Below are 18,691 nucleotides of genomic sequence, written 5' to 3'. Positions count from 1 at the left end.
ATAATTTTTTTAGTTATTTGTTTTGTATTAATTACATAAAATGATGTAAAAACTAAACGATGACATCAGCGAGAGTCAATTTAATGAAATCGAGCGATATGATTGGTCAATAAGTCATTAGTTCAAACTATTTTTACTATCAAAATCTTACTATGTTTACATTAAATTTATTTTATTATTAATTATATATATATATGATAGAATATATTATTAGATATATATTAGTTATTATTTTATTAGATAAATATTAAATATTATTCTACTGGATATATATTAGCTATTATTATTTACTTATTATATTAAAGTTATCGGGTAAAAAGTGTAAATTTGTGATGGAAAATAAAAAAGTGTAAATTAAAGTCAAAATTGAATACAATAGTCAACATTAAAAAAATCGAGAGCTATGATTAGTCGATAAGTTATTAGAGCAACTGTGTTTTAGTATAGTAAAAGATTGCAACATGATAAAGGTGCTAATTGAATTAGAATTAGAATTAGAATATATTAGATAATAGGTCAGTGTCCAAGGTTGCGGAAGTAGCTAATTGTTTTCAGGTCGGTTGACAAGCGAGTTGGGAGTACTCGGGTGTATGCGGTGAGTACTCAGGGTCAAAGTGCCAAGTCAGGGAGTACTCGGAGTAATCGGCCTACTCAACATCCTACCTTGTAGCGATTACTAGGCTCCACTCGATGAGTTTTACAACAGTGCCAGTGTCTAATAATGGGGTTTTACCGTGTTATTCATATTAGATATTAATTTGTTATCATTTAAATATAATTTATTATTTTGATTAATAAAAAATTGACTTATATATCAAAACTTTAAGTTTTATATTATAATATTTTTTAAATATTTGTTAATCGAAGTTAAATATTATAAAATTATAATATGTCCAACAAAATTGTAAGTTTTTACATACTTAGAAATATTTAAATATTAAAAAAATTATAATAGGTCATTAATGTTTTATTTGTTTTATTGTTATATATAATTTATTATATTCTTATTTTATACTTATAGAAATAATATCTTATTTTTAAAAAGAAAAATTTTCTAAATCTTTTAATTAGAATATGACAATATATGTTTCCTATAAGTATAATATTTTTACATCTTTTGTTTGTTTTAATATGTGTCATGATTACTATAAAGAAAACTTAAAAAAAATAACAATACAATTAGTTTTAAAATTTTAATATATTTATATTAATTTTTAAAAATTTTAATTAGTTAATTTTATATAGAAAGTATGATTAAGATATATATATAATATCTATATATATATATATATTAGGACTGCGTGTTATTAGCTATTATTTTATTCAATATATATATTAATTAATATTTTATTGGAATATTAAATATTAATTTTTATTTATTATATTAAAAATAATGGTTAAAAAATATAAATTTACGATTGAAAATAAAAAATTGTAAATTAATGTCAAAAATAAAAATAAAAGCCAATTTTTAAATGTCAAAATTAAAAACAAAAACTAACTTTTAAATGTTTGAAAGTTTTGATTAGTTAATAAACTATTAGAGTAGTTGTATTTTAATATAATAATAAATACAGTCTAATAAATATTTGAGTTATTGGATAGTAAACCGTTTTTTTCTAATAAAAAAAATAAGAAAAGTCTATTTTCAACAATAGATAATGAGCTGTATTTAGAAAGATAGACAACAAGTACTTGCGTGTCAAACAAACCAACCAACAAATTTGGCCGAACTTGTTGACTCCAATAAGAAACTTGAGTTTTAAACCTTTTTTTCTTTCCACAAAAGCACATGTGACCATTCAACTTCTTCACATTGGTTTTTGTTTCTTGTGGGCATTTTCAACGTATTTTGGCCTATTCATTTATTCATTCATTATCATATAATAATTTAATATTCAAAATACATTTAGATAGCAATTTGTCTAGGTCCAAACGTATATTATCCAAATATAACGAAGCTTGTGTGGTTTGTGTTATTCAAATATGAGATGCGATGGCTTATCATCTAATCTACACATACGACCGGTATTTTTTATTTCATATGGAATTCAAATATGTTCCATGTCACGTGTGTAGAGAACTCTTTTTTAAAATCTAAAAATCTAAGTAATTTTCTTGATGTCTTCATGCAAGAAACGACTTACCTATGTTTTGAAGCTAATTGTCAATAGTCTAACCAATAAGCTTCTTTTTAACTTAATTGACATGAAGAATAAACGGTGGTTTCGAGACAATAGGTCTTAAGTTCGACATATTCAAGACATGTTTTAACACAGTGAACATTCGGGTAGTACATATATATTTCCCTAAAATAGTGGCTATTTTGTGGGCTTTTGCTGTCCATTGTTGCCTTTTATTCGCGAGCGTATAAGGTGTCTTCTACTACTATTAGGTAACTCCGTGTAGCTGGTTGTTCAACAATAAAAAAAATTAACAATAATCATACAACGAACGCATAATAATATTTTTTACGTGTTAAAGGAAAGGATGTACCTTATTACAAAATTTACGAAATTAAATAAAAGAAAAAGAAGTGGTAATTAACATTATAAGTACGTATAACTGATAGCTAAAAAATGGTGGCTAAACGAAGAAAAGAATGATTATAAGCTATGCAAATGTTCATTTCCCTAGGAAATCGCTAGCTTTGTTATTGTTGACCGCAGGGCTGGTTTGGGATGTCGCCTGAGTGGCTGCGGTGTTGCCACCATTCATGATGGAGGAGATCGCAGCCGCTAGAGCCGCAGTAAAGTTTGGATCTGCAGTGATGGCGGCTGTAGCAGCACTAACAGAATCGGCAAACGTTGTAGTATGTTGCTGTTGTTGATGAACATTGTTGATCAATTGTGATATTGGTGTAGCTTGGTGAGCTACTAGCTGATGATTGGATTCTATATTATGAGACAATTGGAGACCCGAGAATCTTGATTGGTTGTAGCGAGTTACATCTACCCCGTTTGCAGAAATTGATTGCAACGGCATTGCCATAGTTTGTCCCAAATTTTGTGATAAGATATGCCCTTGATGTGGAACTTGAAACGGGCTAGAATTATTATTATTTCCATGAAACTGATTTGGGTTACGGGTTAAGTCCAAAGTGACCGTTGGAAATGGTGCAGAGGCAGATATTGTAGCTATGCTTGAGGAGCCAGGTAGAATTGACCGGGCTAGCAGATTCGGGTTCATCATATTGTCAGCACTTGACATTGAGCCCGAGAGTAGAATGCTAGCCGCGGCTGATGTAGTGGATGCCATTGCCAACGCGGCTGGTGGTAGAGTATGGCTATGTGTTCCTTCATATGTTGTTATCAAAATTGTTTGATCATCAACACATCTTTGTACCTGCTTTCTAACCGGACAGCCTACAGCCATCGTGCATCGGTAGTAGGCACGTGGACACGGGTTCCCTTTAGCCATTTTTTGACCATACTTTCGCCATTGACAACCATCCGTAATCTGCAATGGGAAACATCAAGAAATATGTTCAGCACTTCACTACAACCAACAATTTCTAAAAACATAGCAAAACTTAAAGTTTAGCAAATAATTACCATGGATGCTTCTGAACGTGCTCGTACTGAAACACGAGCTTTACGCATTGTAGAATCATTTGGTGGTTCAACATTCTTTGTACCATTCAACTTTGGCATTTTATTAGCAACCCAGCCATCTGAATCCGGGGTGTCCTCCCGTCCAGTTCTTTTGACCCTTTTCTCACCATTCTTCGATAACTCAACTCCATTTGGTAGTGTTGACCCAGATTGGGTTCTTTCTTCGGACGAAGAATCATGAGAATTGGGACCTAGTTCCTTTTTTTGATTTTTTTGATTTTTTTGATTTTGTTGCTTTTGAATTTCATTAGCAATATGCATTTGCAAGGCCGCGTAATTGTTGCTGACTTGCAAAAGCATCTCCCTTAACCTTTGATTTTCAATGTTCATTTTTTGTAGCTCAACTTGTAATATTGTCAACTGAAAATTATATACAAGTGGCGGAACAGGTCAGCAAATTTATAAACAAATTAAATCATCTATGAACATTAATTAGTTCCTCTAATGCCTTCTAGAGAATAAATAATTTACATATACATATACATATACATATACATATATATGTATAAATATATATTGAGCTATATCATATTATAAGTTCATGATCAAAATTGAAGAAATAATATTCATGAAATTAATCTATATACCTTATTCTTAGCTTGTTTGTCCTCACTTGTTGATGAACCTCCATCATCCACGGATGATTGATCACTATTAGTAGTAAGTAAATGCAAACCTGTCTATATAATGCACACAAAAAAAAATATATATATATCAGATCTATTATAATTTCAAGATATATATTAAAGCGAAATTAATTAACCATAATATTTCTACAACAGAATTTAGTCATTTATAACAAATATACAAATTTTTGTGCACAGAATACCACTGTATGATGCAGGTATTGTTGTAGATGATTAAAATGTGTCGTACAAAATATCATTTCCCTTGACTATTAAAACAGATATAGCAATCATCAAGTTTTTAACCTTCTTTTTCAACATACATACCACACAGAAACAGTTTATCATATCAATATCTTATACTGTTATACTCATATTATATTCATATATAGATGCATAATTTTGGCTCTTAATTATGTTAGATTTGATTGACGTAATAATATATCCAATCAAAAATTCAAGAAAAATCATTGCATGTTAAACGTGTTGCAGAATATATGATCCAAAAACAAAAGATGATGAAAAAGAAGAAATAATATTAATAAAAAAAAGCTTACATTTACATCTAATTCCGTCCCATGATCAGAACTCTCTTTCTTTACAAAAATCTTATAATCATTATCATCTTCATCTTTGGACTTTCGTGTGGAGAAAAAGTCTACCTCATTTACAACCTTTGGAGACGGTGGTGGTGACGTGACAGTCGAATACATGTTACACAATTCTATTGGTTCACAAGTATCTAACGTTGAACCCCATCCAGCTTTGCCCATATAAATTTAACAGACAATTTTGGTGAATTGTTGTTTATATTTTTAGAGAGGAAGAGCCTGTTTGTGTGTGTGCGTTTTTTTTTTAATATATGTGTAGGTTTGTTCAAGTGTTTGAAAGGTGAAATGATGAATGATATAAATAAAAAAGAAATGTGTGAGATGTAAGACCAAAAGTTTGACTTTTTCGATTTGTTGATTTGAATTTAGAGGAGTGTGTGTGTATGTGTGGAGCCAAAAGAGAAGAAGTATTTGGCAAAGCTGACGACCACGTTTACAGATCTCAATTGTTGACTTTTGACTCCTTCCCCATCACCTTCCGGTAGCTGGTAAACGTTGTGGGACCTGGTCTTTTCCAATTTTCGTTGAAACGAAATATTTCAAATAAAATTTTGTTTATTATTGAAAGGTTTTGTATTATATTTAAGCGAAAAGGGAACATAAGGCTGTCCGACACCTAAACTTAGGTGTGAAACCCTTTACATACCAATTATTTTTTGTTTATGAATAAATGCTTGGGCGCCCATGATATTTTTGGTTTAAAAAATTAGTATGTGAGTGTTCAACACCTAAGCTTGAATACCCGACAGCCTTATATTACCATCCCTATATTTAACTATAACCCTTAAAATTATATTTAACTTTTTCTTTAAAAAAAGTTAATTTATATACCAGAAAAGAACATCTTAACATAAGAGAATACTCAAATAATAAAAGTTTTATATATAAAAATGAGATGTGGTATAAAATGATAGGGATATTGCTACGAAAACTTTTCAATGTATTGGCTAGAAACCAAAAAAAAATTGTAAAAAAATCAATAAATAACCTAAGTTTGAAAACCAGGATTAAATGTGACAAAATCATTTTAGTAATTAAAAAAATGTAGTAAACAAATAGTAACTCGTAAGTGGTTATTATTCATCTTCTAACTTTTATTAATAGAGTATAACATTCTTATCCTTTAGGATTATAGAAGTTTCATTCAATTTTTTTCTTTTCATTTTTGATTTTTGATTTCTTAAACATATGAAATATTTCATATGTATTTATTACTATAAACTTTGAAGTGTGCTTGTGGTATTAACATTTAGATAAGTATCTATTTCATATGTCAAAGTTTTTAATTAGCCAACATACATAACTAAATTAATACCCGGTCGGTGAACGGGTTACCTGAAAACAACCTATTTGACCCGTCAAACTCACTTGAGTACTTGACCCAAAGCCAACTTGATACAGATCGACCCGATTGACAGCCATAACAATTTGGGCTGTCAATACTCGACTCAACCCGAAACCAGAATTGGAAATCGCACGAAAATAACCGAGTTAGGTTGTGAAATCTCGAACCGCCAACCCACTAACCTTATTTTTCGGGTTAGGTTGGGGTTGACCTATTGGGTTAACAGGTCGACCCTCCAATGTAACAATGTTTTTAAGTTTATATAATATTTTTTTAACAGGTCGACCCATCAACCCATTTGATCTGAAATTAACCCACCAACCCATAACTCATATGACCTATTTGACCTAACCTTAAGTCGTCAACCTGTCAACCCACCAGCCTATTTGACCCGACAGCCCAAAACTCTACCTAATAACCCGCTAAACCAAATTTTTTTTTCAAGTTGATGGGTTGGTTTGGGTTGACATGTTGTAGGTAAGAGTTGAAATTTTTGACCTGAATTTTTTTATGGGTTGGGTCAGGGTCACAGGTTTTTTACCCGTCAACATGCCAACCTGAACTCATTGACAGCTTTACTAACAATAGTCGTTGTTTACATATCTACATACTTTTTATAAACCACAAAAATGTTTATTTGATATTTTTATATGAAAATTAAAATAAGCTGGGCTTGTGAACTCGCTAACCCATGTATTAGTCTGGTCGACCGGAGTCGGGTCCAGGTTGAAGTGTATGATATTAAATTTCAACCCGCCCTAGTTTAATACCCGATCGTTAAAAGTTACATAATAACATGTACATATAAAAGACATTGCAAAAAATATACGTCTTATCATATACCAAAAATGATGTTTAGTATGAAATCGAACATACATTTAAGATAAGGGAAATCTACGTGTATAGTCAGATTGGAAGAGAATGGTCTTGCTTTGGACTAGTTTTAAAAAATGACCAATTTGGTCAAAATTCCTATGATGCATAGTGAAGAATCACAAGGATTTTGGTACTCCAATGAGGTATTGACACCTGGTCCATATAATCTCTCTCCTTTCTTTCTTTCTCCCTCCCAACCTCTTCCCCATTTTTTTTCCCTTTTCTGATTCTTAGAATGAATTCCCATCTCCGATTTCATCTTAATATTTGGGTGTTGCAATCAATTACATGGGAAAAATACACTGATAGAACGATATAAAATACGAGTAGTTGGAACCTAATTTTCTTTATGAATATTCATTTAACAATTATATCAACAAAATTGCTGTCTTAGTCATAATCATTTATCCAACCAACAATTTCTAGATTCACGTTAGTTCTGATCTAAAAGCTTATTTGCCATCAAAAAAAGTATTCAAAACGCCAAACAATTTTAACTGACGGAGAGAGTATATGCAATAGAACCAAATTTAATCTCCTGCTAGAACATAGCTATATGTGAAATTTAGCTCTCATCTATATGTCAAATTTACCCGAACAAATAAAAAACAACAAAATTAACCTCCTAAAATAAACATATAGCTGTAAACTACTAAATCCAAAAACCTAACCTTTGCTGTTAAATGGGAAGATTGATGGTTATTTGGATGTTGGTCAACACTCAAAGAGAGATTTAATTTGAGTCTAGGCTACACGTTATACACTTGGGGCGTGTCAACATATTTGACATGTATGTGTGTGTTATACAAACCATCAATCTTTTTGAAGATGTATTTCGATGTACTTGAATCTCTTAGCATGTTCTTAAGTCATTAATTTGCAGCCCAACAATATCTTAAATTATAATTCCATTTTTCTTTTCAAGTTTAATTTCTAAAAGAATATGAGTCTATAGTAAAAGCACAACAAAAATTTTTGGTTAAAGAGATGAAGAAAAGAGGGAGAGGGGGAAAGAGGAAGGTCACGTACAGGAAGTAGAGGAAAGAGAGGAGAGGAGGGGCCAGGTGACTTGTGTTGATTGAGTAATAAAATTCCGTGTTATATATCACTGTATACCACCGTTTTATTGACCAAATTGGTCTTTTTTTGTAAAAAATGTCCAAAGCAAGACCCTTTGGTCTCAATTTGACCAAACAAGTAAATATCCCTTAAGATAATCTTTAAATACTTGTACAATTTCAAGTATAATATATATATAGAATGGGTTTGATATACATAAAGAAGGTTTTAAGACCTTTTATAGTTTAAAAATATTGTTATTGAAAACAAATTATAATTATAATTTGAAAAACATTTACCATAAATAGTTTTAATAAATATTAACTATTGTGTATGTATAAGGGTTATATACATTACTCCATTAAAATGTAAATGTATAATTAAGTTGTTTATAGACAATAGCCAGACCGTCAATAATTGACTCAACTTGAAACCCCACTTGAAACTATTAGAGATTTTCAACCCGTTAACCTACCAACATGATTTTCTCGGATCGATCCAGGTTGAGTTTTCAAGCAGTTAAGTCGACCCGCCAATCAAAATTTTACGTTTGTTAATGATATTATTGATAGTTTTTTTAAGTTCAATGAGTTGTTTAATAGAAACGTAGTTTTTTGGTTATGAACATCTAGTTATATAATATTTGAAAGTAGTCAAAATATTGTATTACTTGGGTTATTCTATTCAATCTTTTTTACAAAACACTTCATGCCAATAATAAGATAAAGTCTGTTAATCAATTAGGACTAACTCTTCAACTCTCGATATCCGATTTCACTAAAATGTGAAATGTCGCGAGGATGGAGTATAAACAAAAACAACTTTATAAACGTTTTAGAAACACATGTAAAATTATATTAAGCCCATTTCACTAAAGTGTGAAATGCCACGAGGATCAAGTTTAAACAAAAACAACTTTATAAAAATTTTAGAAACACACGTACCATATTTAGATTAAAGGCTTTTTAATTAATTTTATAATCTTAGAACAGAAAAGAATGTATCTAGTATCAGTTCATTTAATCAATATTTTAGTGAGGGAAAATAAATAATCATTGTTGATAAATAAACAATATATATAAATTGATAAATTTCTTAGCTACAAACAAAATATAATTTGCCTTTTGATTTTTTTTTAATGTATAGATGTATTACAGAAGTATGAGTTTATGAATGTTAAGGTATATTAAAAGATTTCAAACTCATTAAGAATTTGAATCTATTTTCTTTTATAGTTTTTCTTTGAATTCAGTTGTTACAAAATATAAAAATGATATTTAATAGTTTCTAAATATAATCCAACCAATCAACATACAAGAAAATAAAACTCTCAGCCAATCAGAAGCGAGAGAATTCATTCTTTTTTCTCTCTGCCCTACCGACAATATATATATATATATAATGACACATCAACAATAACAAAACCTTATCACAACTTGTAACAACCGCCTTACGAATATTCTAATTAAGTTCTTAGATCATACTTTCGCCATCTGAAGGGCTAGACAGTCCAATTTACTTAAGTTCTTGACGTACTTTAGACTCAAAATATGTGCTTATTTGAAGGTCAATTAGATCTTAAACCTTGATTTATGTGACGGATTATGAATTAATTCGATAAAATATGAAGGTTCGGTTCATAAATGTTCGTGTCCATAATTGTTCTAGTACAAAATGTTCACAAATAGTCCCTTGGAAAATACCTAGTGCATCCAACTGGAAAAGGTATAAATAGAAAATCATAGAGTGAGAAACCCTCACTATTCATTCATCACCTCCATTTCTCACTCTCTCACTAGAAACACATAGTTCAGACACCTTCCACCTCCATTTTCACACACTAAAAGTAACCCTTTTATTTTGGGTTGATTTTGAGAAATCGTTTGTACTTCCGGGTTTCTCGTGACGATCAAAACACGTTTCTAGAATCAAATCACAGGTAATAACATCTTTTTGAGAATTTGATCGAAATAAAAGTGTACTTTTTATGTTCTTGTTCTTGATGATTTGGTCCGATTTTTGTTAAGAAATCATGTTTATAAGCAATGGGTTTGTGTCTAAATGTGTTTAACATCATTTTGGTGAACAAATTTGGGTCATAACGTGATTAAATTGCAAAACCCATTTTTCAAATATGAACATAACTTGTTCTTGAAAACACCAAGTGTTTATGTGTTAGTTCGATTCTGAAATCTGAAAATGTGATAAGAGAGTAGTGTTATCATGATAATATGTACTAATAAAATGTTCTAACACGTTCCAAAACCGACTTAGACCTCTATCTAGACTTGAATTCTTGGTTGTTTGGACTCGTATTCACGTTCTTGAGCTGCTACTGCTGCTGCTCGTTGTTGTTGTGATTGAAGTGTGGTTCGGTCTTGGTTCACATAGGGGTAACTGATCAGTGATCGGTTTAGCTCAAATGGAATTCTGATTCGAATCATGGCTTGAGTCTGATGTGTTAATCGATCAGAACCTAGTTGCTGTCTATGTGGTATTGAAACGATCTTAATCAGATCGTTTTACTTCCCTCAAGTTCCTAAAACGATCTATTTGACTAAATTGTGAAACGACCCCTTGAAGCTCACACAAAACGATCCAAAGGTGCCTAGGGCAAAACGATCTCTTCTGTTATATAGCCATCCTGACTTAAACCCAAGGACAACTCTGTTACATATTCGCGAAATCATTTTAGTCATGTTCTGAGTTTTGAAGAACCGAATACCCTAAACGATCTAAATGGAGCTGAACCCTAAAACGTTCTAAAGGACGAAGCAGTAGAACGATCTAAATGATAAAGCAGCAAAACGACCTAAACTGATGAAGCCTTGGAACAATCTGTTTTGATCAACACCTTGAAACGATCTAAATATTATACTATGGGGACGATCTAAATGAAATACTATACAGACGATCTAAATTGCTAGACTTGGGACGATCTGTTTGCAATAAACCTTAAGACAAATCGTGCATTAAAGCATTAGGACGATCGTGAAGGGAAGCTAAAACGATCTTGACATCTAAAAACCCTAGACGATCTTGTGTTCATCATTTACCAACTTGTACTCGTTCTTTAACGCACCACACGTGATCCTTAATCATCTAATCAGTTCGTAACAACACCATTACTTGATTAAACACATTAAAGGCTGTTCATTAACATCTAAGCTAGATCATGGTTCGATCTAAGACGACGTACAAAGCGCAAACCCTAACTAAGTACAAATAAAACATGTTCTATCTTGATTATCAAAGTATGAGTTCTATGATCAATTAAATTGAGTTCTAAAGACTAAAGGTTCATCATTAAAGACATGGTCAACTCATTAATACGATAAGTACTTATGTATGAGTTCAAAGATGATCAGTTCGAGTCCAGTTCATGTACTTAAAGTTCATTTAAAACTCTTTTGAGTCAAAACGTTTTAAGTTCTTCAAGGACCAAATCATCGGATCATCAAGAACATTTTCGTGATGAATTAATCACTAAGTCTAATATATGTACATATCATGTGTACAACAACGTGTACTTAGGTTTCTGTCAAGGTGTGCTTGGATTTTGATAGATATAATCTATCTATCTCTGTGCTTGTTCTCTGTGCTCAATAACTGCACTGTACCAGATCCCTGTGAGTTCACTTATCCCTTTTTTGTACATTTTGTTCAAAGTTCTTTACTAAGGACTGAAAAGCATGAAAACTATTTTGTACTTATATATATATATATATATGTAAATATATATATATATATGTTCTTGAACTGTTCTACGTACTATCTTATGATCGTATGAAACACTTATAAAATGAATCTGAATTATCTTCCGATATGTATTTAGATCTTGAATGGGCAGGATCTTGAATACATGAATACCGTTATACATACTCTCTGATGTGTATTTAGATCTTGAATGGGCAGGATCTTGAATACATGAATACCGTTATACATACTCTCTGATGTGTATTTAGATCTTGAATGGGCAGGATCTTGAATACATGAATACCGTTATACATACTCTCTGATGTATATTTAGATCTTGAATGGGCAGGACCTGAATATACTTATATTGATATACTGTTCTCTATTATGTACTTATCGTTCTATGTATGAGTTCTATCTTTACTGCTATCAATTCATATCCCACAGTTCAGGGAATGAACCGTAGGTAATTATGGACAGTGCTGTTAGGGTAGGCCCACCCTTATTCTCTACAGTTCAGGAGGATGCATATTATCTGTACTTGTTCTGATCTAGGTCATATATATAGCTTACTTGATTATGTGAGCTTACTGGTTCGTTATTGTTCATCTTTGGCCAACCGGGTTAGCAGTAATTATATACATACATATTAAGTGCATACTTGTTCTTAAAACCGTTCTTACTATTACAGAGTACTTTTAATAAACGTACCGATCTTATGACTTGTTCTTATTGTACATATTATTATTATGGATAACTAATAAGTACTTTATGTGAATCTCACCAACTACTTTCGTAGTTGACCCCTTTGAACTTACATGCTTTTCAGGCTAGGCTAGTAGATCCTTTAGCATAGGAGTCTTCATCCTTTGAGCTCATTCCTTTGGCGATTGTTCGTGCGTACAAGATCAGTAGCTGTGAAGACTTCCTTTTGCTCAATTCAGTTCAAGACTTGTTTCTGTAAAGACAATTAATCTGTCTTTCTTGATTTTGACTATTCTGGGTATATCCCATGTTCTGTAATAACGCGGGCCAAGGAACCAGAACCAACAGATCAATCAGCAAGGCCCAGCTAACGCCCGTGTTTTTGCTCTGAACGCTGAGGAAGCTCGTCAGAACCCTCGGGTTGTGACATGTACTTTTCTTCTGAACAAACATTATACTTCCGTACTATTTGACTCCGGTGCTGAACGTAGCTTTGTTGCATTAGACTTTAAAGCTAAGACTGGCATGATAACTGGCAAACTAAATGATAAATATGTGGTAGAGTATGCAAATGGCCAAAAGTACGGTACTAACGAAATTGCTCTAGATTGTCCTTTGATCTTAGTAGACAAGAACTTTACGATTGATCTAATCCCTGTCGAGATTAGTAGCTTTGATATTATTGCGGGAATGGATTGGCTATCCAAACACCACGCGACTATTTGTTGCCACGAGAAATCAGTTCATATACCGCTCCAGAACGGCGAGATCTTAATTTTGCATGGCGACAAGTCCACGAACGAACTTAAGATCGTCACAGCCATGAAATTCTGTAAGTACTTAGACAATAAAGATCATCTTGTGTACCTAGCTCATGTCATCGATAAAAGTGCTAAAGAACAGAAAGTTCAAGACATCCCCATTGTACAGGACTTTCCTGACGACTTACCAGGCATTCCACCTGTTAGACAAGTCGAGTTCAATATTGATCTAGTTCCCGGTGCAGCACCAGTCGCTAAAGCACCGTATCGTTTAGGTCCTCCTGAAATGCAAGAACTGTCCAATCAATTACAAGAACTTTTGAGCAAAGGTTTTATTCGTCCTAGTTCATCTCCTTAGGGAGCACCAATCTTATTCATCAAGAAGAATGATGGCTCCATTAGAATGTGCATAGACTATCGTGAACTGAACAAGTTAACCATTAAGAACCGGTATCCCCTACCTCGCATAGACGATCTGTTTGATCAATTGCAAGGTGCTTCGTACTTCTCTAAGATCGATCTTTGTTCGGGTTATCACCAGATCCGTGTTCAGGATGGTGACGTCCCAAAGACAGCTTTTCGTACTCGTTACGGTCATTACGAATTTCTCGTTATGCCATTTGGTCTGACTAATGCTCCAGCGATCTTTATTGACTTAATGAATCGTGTCTGTCGTCCGTTCTTAGACAATTTTTTTATTGTGTTCATCGACGACATACTCGTGTACTCTCGAAACAAGACTGATCATGAACAACATTTAAGATCTATTCTTCAAATTCTTCGCGATGAAGAATTGTATGCTAAGTTCTCTAAGTGCGAGTTCTGGCTTTGCCAAGTACAGTTCCTCGGCCACGTCGTAAACGAACAAGGCATTCATGTCGACCCGGCCAAGATTGAAGCAATTAAAAAGTGGGAGGCTCCGAAAGCTCCTACTGAAGTTCGTAGTTTTCTTGGACTAGCAGGCTATTATCGTCGTTTTATTGAGAACTTCTCTAAAATCGCACTACCCTTGACTCAACTGACTCAAAAGACCAAAGACTTTATTTGGGGTGAACAACAAGAACGAGCGTTCCAAACCCTAAAAGATAGACTGTGTGAAGCCCCTGTTCTAACTTTGCCTGAAGGCACCGAAGACTTCGTCGTGTACTGTGACGCTTCACATCAAGGACTAGGCAGTGTACTAATGCAAAGAGGCAAAGTGATCGCCTACGCATCAAGACAACTCAAAGTGCATGAAAAGAATTATACCACTCACGATCTAGAACTTGGAGCAGTTGTTTTTGCCCTAAAGATTTGGAGGCACTACTTATACGGGACTAAATGTACTATCTTCACCGATCATAAGAGCTTGCAACATGTGTACAATCAAAAAGAACTGAACATGAGACAAAGGCGTTGGGTGGAATTACTAAGTGATTACGATTGTGACATCAAGTATCATCCTGGAAAGGCGAATGTAGTAGCTGATGCTCTAAGCAGAAAAGAACGAGTTAAAATCTTATCTATCAAGGAAGCAGACCGTATAGACTTAAGACAACATGTGATCGCAGATCAAGAGATCGGATTGAGACCAGAAAACCTAAAGGCAGAACGGTTAGGCCCAATCGCTCAAGAACTTGAAGTCGATGACGAAGGAGTCAAGAAGTTCAAGAACCGAGTTTGGGTCCCTGCAGTTAATGGTATTAGAGAGATCATCATGCAGGAAGCTCATAGTTCAAGGTACTCGATTCATCCGGGTGCAGACAAGATGTACAAGAACCTGAAACTAGACTATTGGTGGCCTGGGATGAAAAGAGAGATCTTTGAGTACGTCAGCAGATGCCTGACATGTTCTAAAGTTAAGATCGAACATTAGAAACCTTCCGGTTTATTGAAGCAATTGGAAGTCCCGGTGTGGAAGTGGGAAGACATTACCATGGATTTCATCATGAAACTACCTCGTACAAAAGACAACCATAACTCCATTTGGGTGATAGTAGACAGACTGACGAAATCAGCTCTTTTTCTTCCAATCTGTGATGACTACTCATTGGAGAGACTCGCTGAGATTTACATGGAAGATATTGTGACCAAGTATGGTGTCCCTTTATCAATCGTGTCAGATCGAGATCCTAGCTTCACATCTGACTTTTGGCAGTCAATTCAAGAAGCTTTAGGAACTAGACTTAACTTGAGCACCGCTTATCATCCTCAGACAGATGGACAAAGCGAACGTACTATTCAGACCTTGGAGGACATGCTCCGTTCTTGTGCATTAGATTTCAGAGGAAGTTGGGATAAACATCTTCCATTGATCGAGTTCTCGTACAACTATCACACTAGTATTCAGTGTGCACCGTTTGAGGCCTTATATGGGCGTAAGTACAGATCACCACTTTGTTGGCTAGACGTCGGTGAAAGAAGCTGGATGAAGCTCCCAGTTGTGCAGTTCACTATTGACAAAATTGCTCTTATCAAAGAAAAGCTTAAAGCTGCTCAAGGCTGACAAATGCTGTAAACCTTTAGAGTTCCAAGTAAGCGATAAAGTTCTATTAAAAGTTTCCCCATGGAAAGGTACTGCCCATTTTGGCAAGAAAGGAAAATTGGCGCCTCGGTACATCGGACCTTATAAGATCATTAAACGTGTGGGACCAGTAGCGTACAAGCTGGAACTACCTCTAGAACTTGGCAATGTTCATGACACATTTCACGTGTCCAATTTAAAGAAATGCTTGGCTGACGATCCGACCGTCATTCCTGCAAAGGATGTTCATATCGACGAAGGGCTTGAGTTCACTGAAGAGCCCATCGAGATCATTGACAGAGATGCTAAACAGACTAGACAGAGCAGAGTACCACTAGTTTGTGTACGCTGGAGTGCTAGACATGGGTATAATGACACCTGGGAACGCGAGGACTTCATTAAGAAGAAGTACCCTCATCTTTTTGATCGACAAGACTCTTAATTTTGAGGACGAAATCCTCTAAGTAGGGAGAATGTAACAACCGTCTTAGAAATGTTCTAAATAAGTTCTTTGAATCGTACTTTCGCCATTAGAACGGCTAGACAGTTCAATTTATTTAAGTTCTTGACGTGCTTTAGACCAAAATATGTACTTATATGAAGGTCAATTTGATCTTAAATCTTGATTTATATGACGAGTTTATGACTAAAATACCATGAAATATTAATGTTCGGTTCGTAAACGTTCGTATTCATAAAAGTTCTAGTTCAAAATGTTGCAAATAGTCCTTGCACTTATTAAGTTCATTTAATATTGGAAAACTATAAATAGAGAGTTAGAGAAAGAAACCCCATTCTCCTCATCTTCTCCATCTCACCACTCTCTCACTAAAACACACACTCAGCCACCATAAAACACACACAAGAGCATCTTTTGATTTTGATACATTTAATCAAAATCGTTTGTACGTTTAGCATCCATGTGATAATCAAAACACACTTCTTGAATCATTTCTCAGGTAACAAAAACATTTGATGAGTTTTTGATCAAATTAAAAGTGTACTTTTTCAAGTTCATGTTCTTGATGATTTGGTCTAATTTTTGAATGAAAATCGTGTTAATAGTTAATGGGTCTGTGTCTAAATATGTTTAATAACATTTGTGTAAACAAATTTGGGTCATAACATGCTTTAATCTACAAAACCCATTTTTGAAAGTGAAGGTACAACTTGTTCTTGAAGTCACAACTTGTTCATGTGATATTTGATCTTGAAAACTAGTAATGGGGTTAATAGATAATGTTATTGTGTGTATATGTGCATGTGCAATGTCCAACCAAGTCCTGAAAAACGATCTAAACATTCGTTTGTGTACTTGTGCTTGTTCAAAGCCGTTTTGAGGCTAGGACGGTCCTGATGGGACGATCTTGAAGCCAAGACCATCCTAGGGCAGCCCCTTGTTCCTTTGGTGCTCGCTCGTTGGATCTTGTGTTGTGTTGTGATGTTGTTTCGTTGTTGTGGTTAGGAACCATGCACTTCTGGGTAACTGATCTTTTGAGATTGGTTTCGCTCAATCAGTGTTCGTGAACTAGAAATGATCATGTACCTCGTTCTTGTTCTTAGTCACTTGAAACGATCTTGAACCCTAGGAACCTAGAATGATCTTGAGCCAACATGTAGAACGATCTTGACCTAGTAACTATGAAACGATCTTGTACTTGTACATCTATGAAACGATCTTGGCCAGACTATGGGACGATCTTGACTTTGTTCAACACCTAAAACGATCTTGATCTTGTTCAGATATCTAAGACGATCTTGGTCCTAGAAACCCTAGGACGACCTTGAACCTAATAAAACCCTAGAACGACCTTGATACTCATGAAACACTAAGACGACTCTGAAACTAATAAGATTTTGAACTCTAAAACGAACTTGTCCTATAACTTATCATACTTAAACTTAAAACGATCTAGAGCTACGTACATTGTGCAAATCTTAATCGAGTACATTAAAGTCCTGATTCACCGTAATCATTAAAGTGCAAGTTCTATGAACAATCAAATTAAGTTCTTAAGGCTAAAGTTCATTATTAAAGACACGTTCAACTAATTAACATTGTAATTACTTATGTGTGAGTTCAAAGACGTTCAGATCGAGTCTATTTCAAGTACCTAAGTTCATTCAAACTCATTTTGAGTCAAAACGTTCAAAGATCATCAAGGACCAAATCATCAGTTCATCAAGGACATTTCAGTGAATAATTAATCACATGAACTAATATACGTACTTATGTATGATCAATGACATGTACATAGGCTTCCATCAAGACGTGCTTGGATTTTGAAAGATACAACTTATCTATCTCTGTACTTGTTCTCTGTGCTTATAAACTGTGCTTGTGCCAGATCACTGTGAGTTCACTAATCCTCCTTTCGTACATTTTGTTCAAGTTCTTTTATCGGGGACTGAAGAGCATGAAAACTATTTTGTACTTGTACATATGTTCTTGAACTATTTTACGTACTATTATATGAACTTATGAGATACTCATGACATGATTTTTAACTGTTTAAAAGAGTATTTAAGTCTTGAATGGGCAAGATCCTTAAATACATTTATACTACTGTACTTGTTCATTATCATGTTCTAGTTCTTATTTGTACTTGTACAGTTCTTGTTCACTGCTATCAATTCACATCCCACAGTTCAGGGATTGAACCGTAGGTAATTATGGACAGCGCTGTTTAGGGTAGGCCCACCCTCATTCTCCGCAATTCTGGAGGATGCATATTATTTGTTCTTGTTCTGACCTAGATCTTACTTGACGTACTTCAATATTATGAGCATATCTTTACATTACAGTTCAGTTCTGGCCAATCGGGTTAGCAGTGACAAATTATACTTATAGTTCATTATATGTTCTTGTACTGTTCTTACTATTACAAAGTACTT

The 18,691-nt window shown here is 33.9% G+C and overlaps 1 protein-coding gene across 1 annotated transcript; it reads right to left on the bottom strand.

Annotated features, from left to right (window-relative positions):
* Positions 1–2,446: 2,446 nt before the first annotated feature.
* LOC122595367 (WRKY transcription factor 6-like) lies at positions 2,447–5,155 on the bottom strand. Its single transcript, XM_043767717.1, has 4 exons — positions 4,798–5,155; positions 4,202–4,294; positions 3,555–3,974; positions 2,447–3,459 (listed from the first exon to the last, which is right to left on the bottom strand). The coding sequence occupies exons 1-4, from the start codon at positions 5,011–5,013 to the stop codon at positions 2,626–2,628; spliced, it is 1,563 nt and encodes a 520-aa protein (XP_043623652.1). The 5' UTR covers positions 5,014–5,155; the 3' UTR covers positions 2,447–2,625.
* Positions 5,156–18,691: the final 13,536 nt, after the last annotated feature.

Source organism: Erigeron canadensis, chromosome 4 (genome assembly GCF_010389155.1).
Source record: "Erigeron canadensis isolate Cc75 chromosome 4, C_canadensis_v1, whole genome shotgun sequence".
In the NCBI taxonomy this organism is placed as follows: domain Eukaryota; kingdom Viridiplantae; phylum Streptophyta; class Magnoliopsida; order Asterales; family Asteraceae; genus Erigeron; species Erigeron canadensis.
Note: the sequence above shows the minus strand (reverse complement) of the source record. Positions and strands in the feature narration are given on the sequence as shown.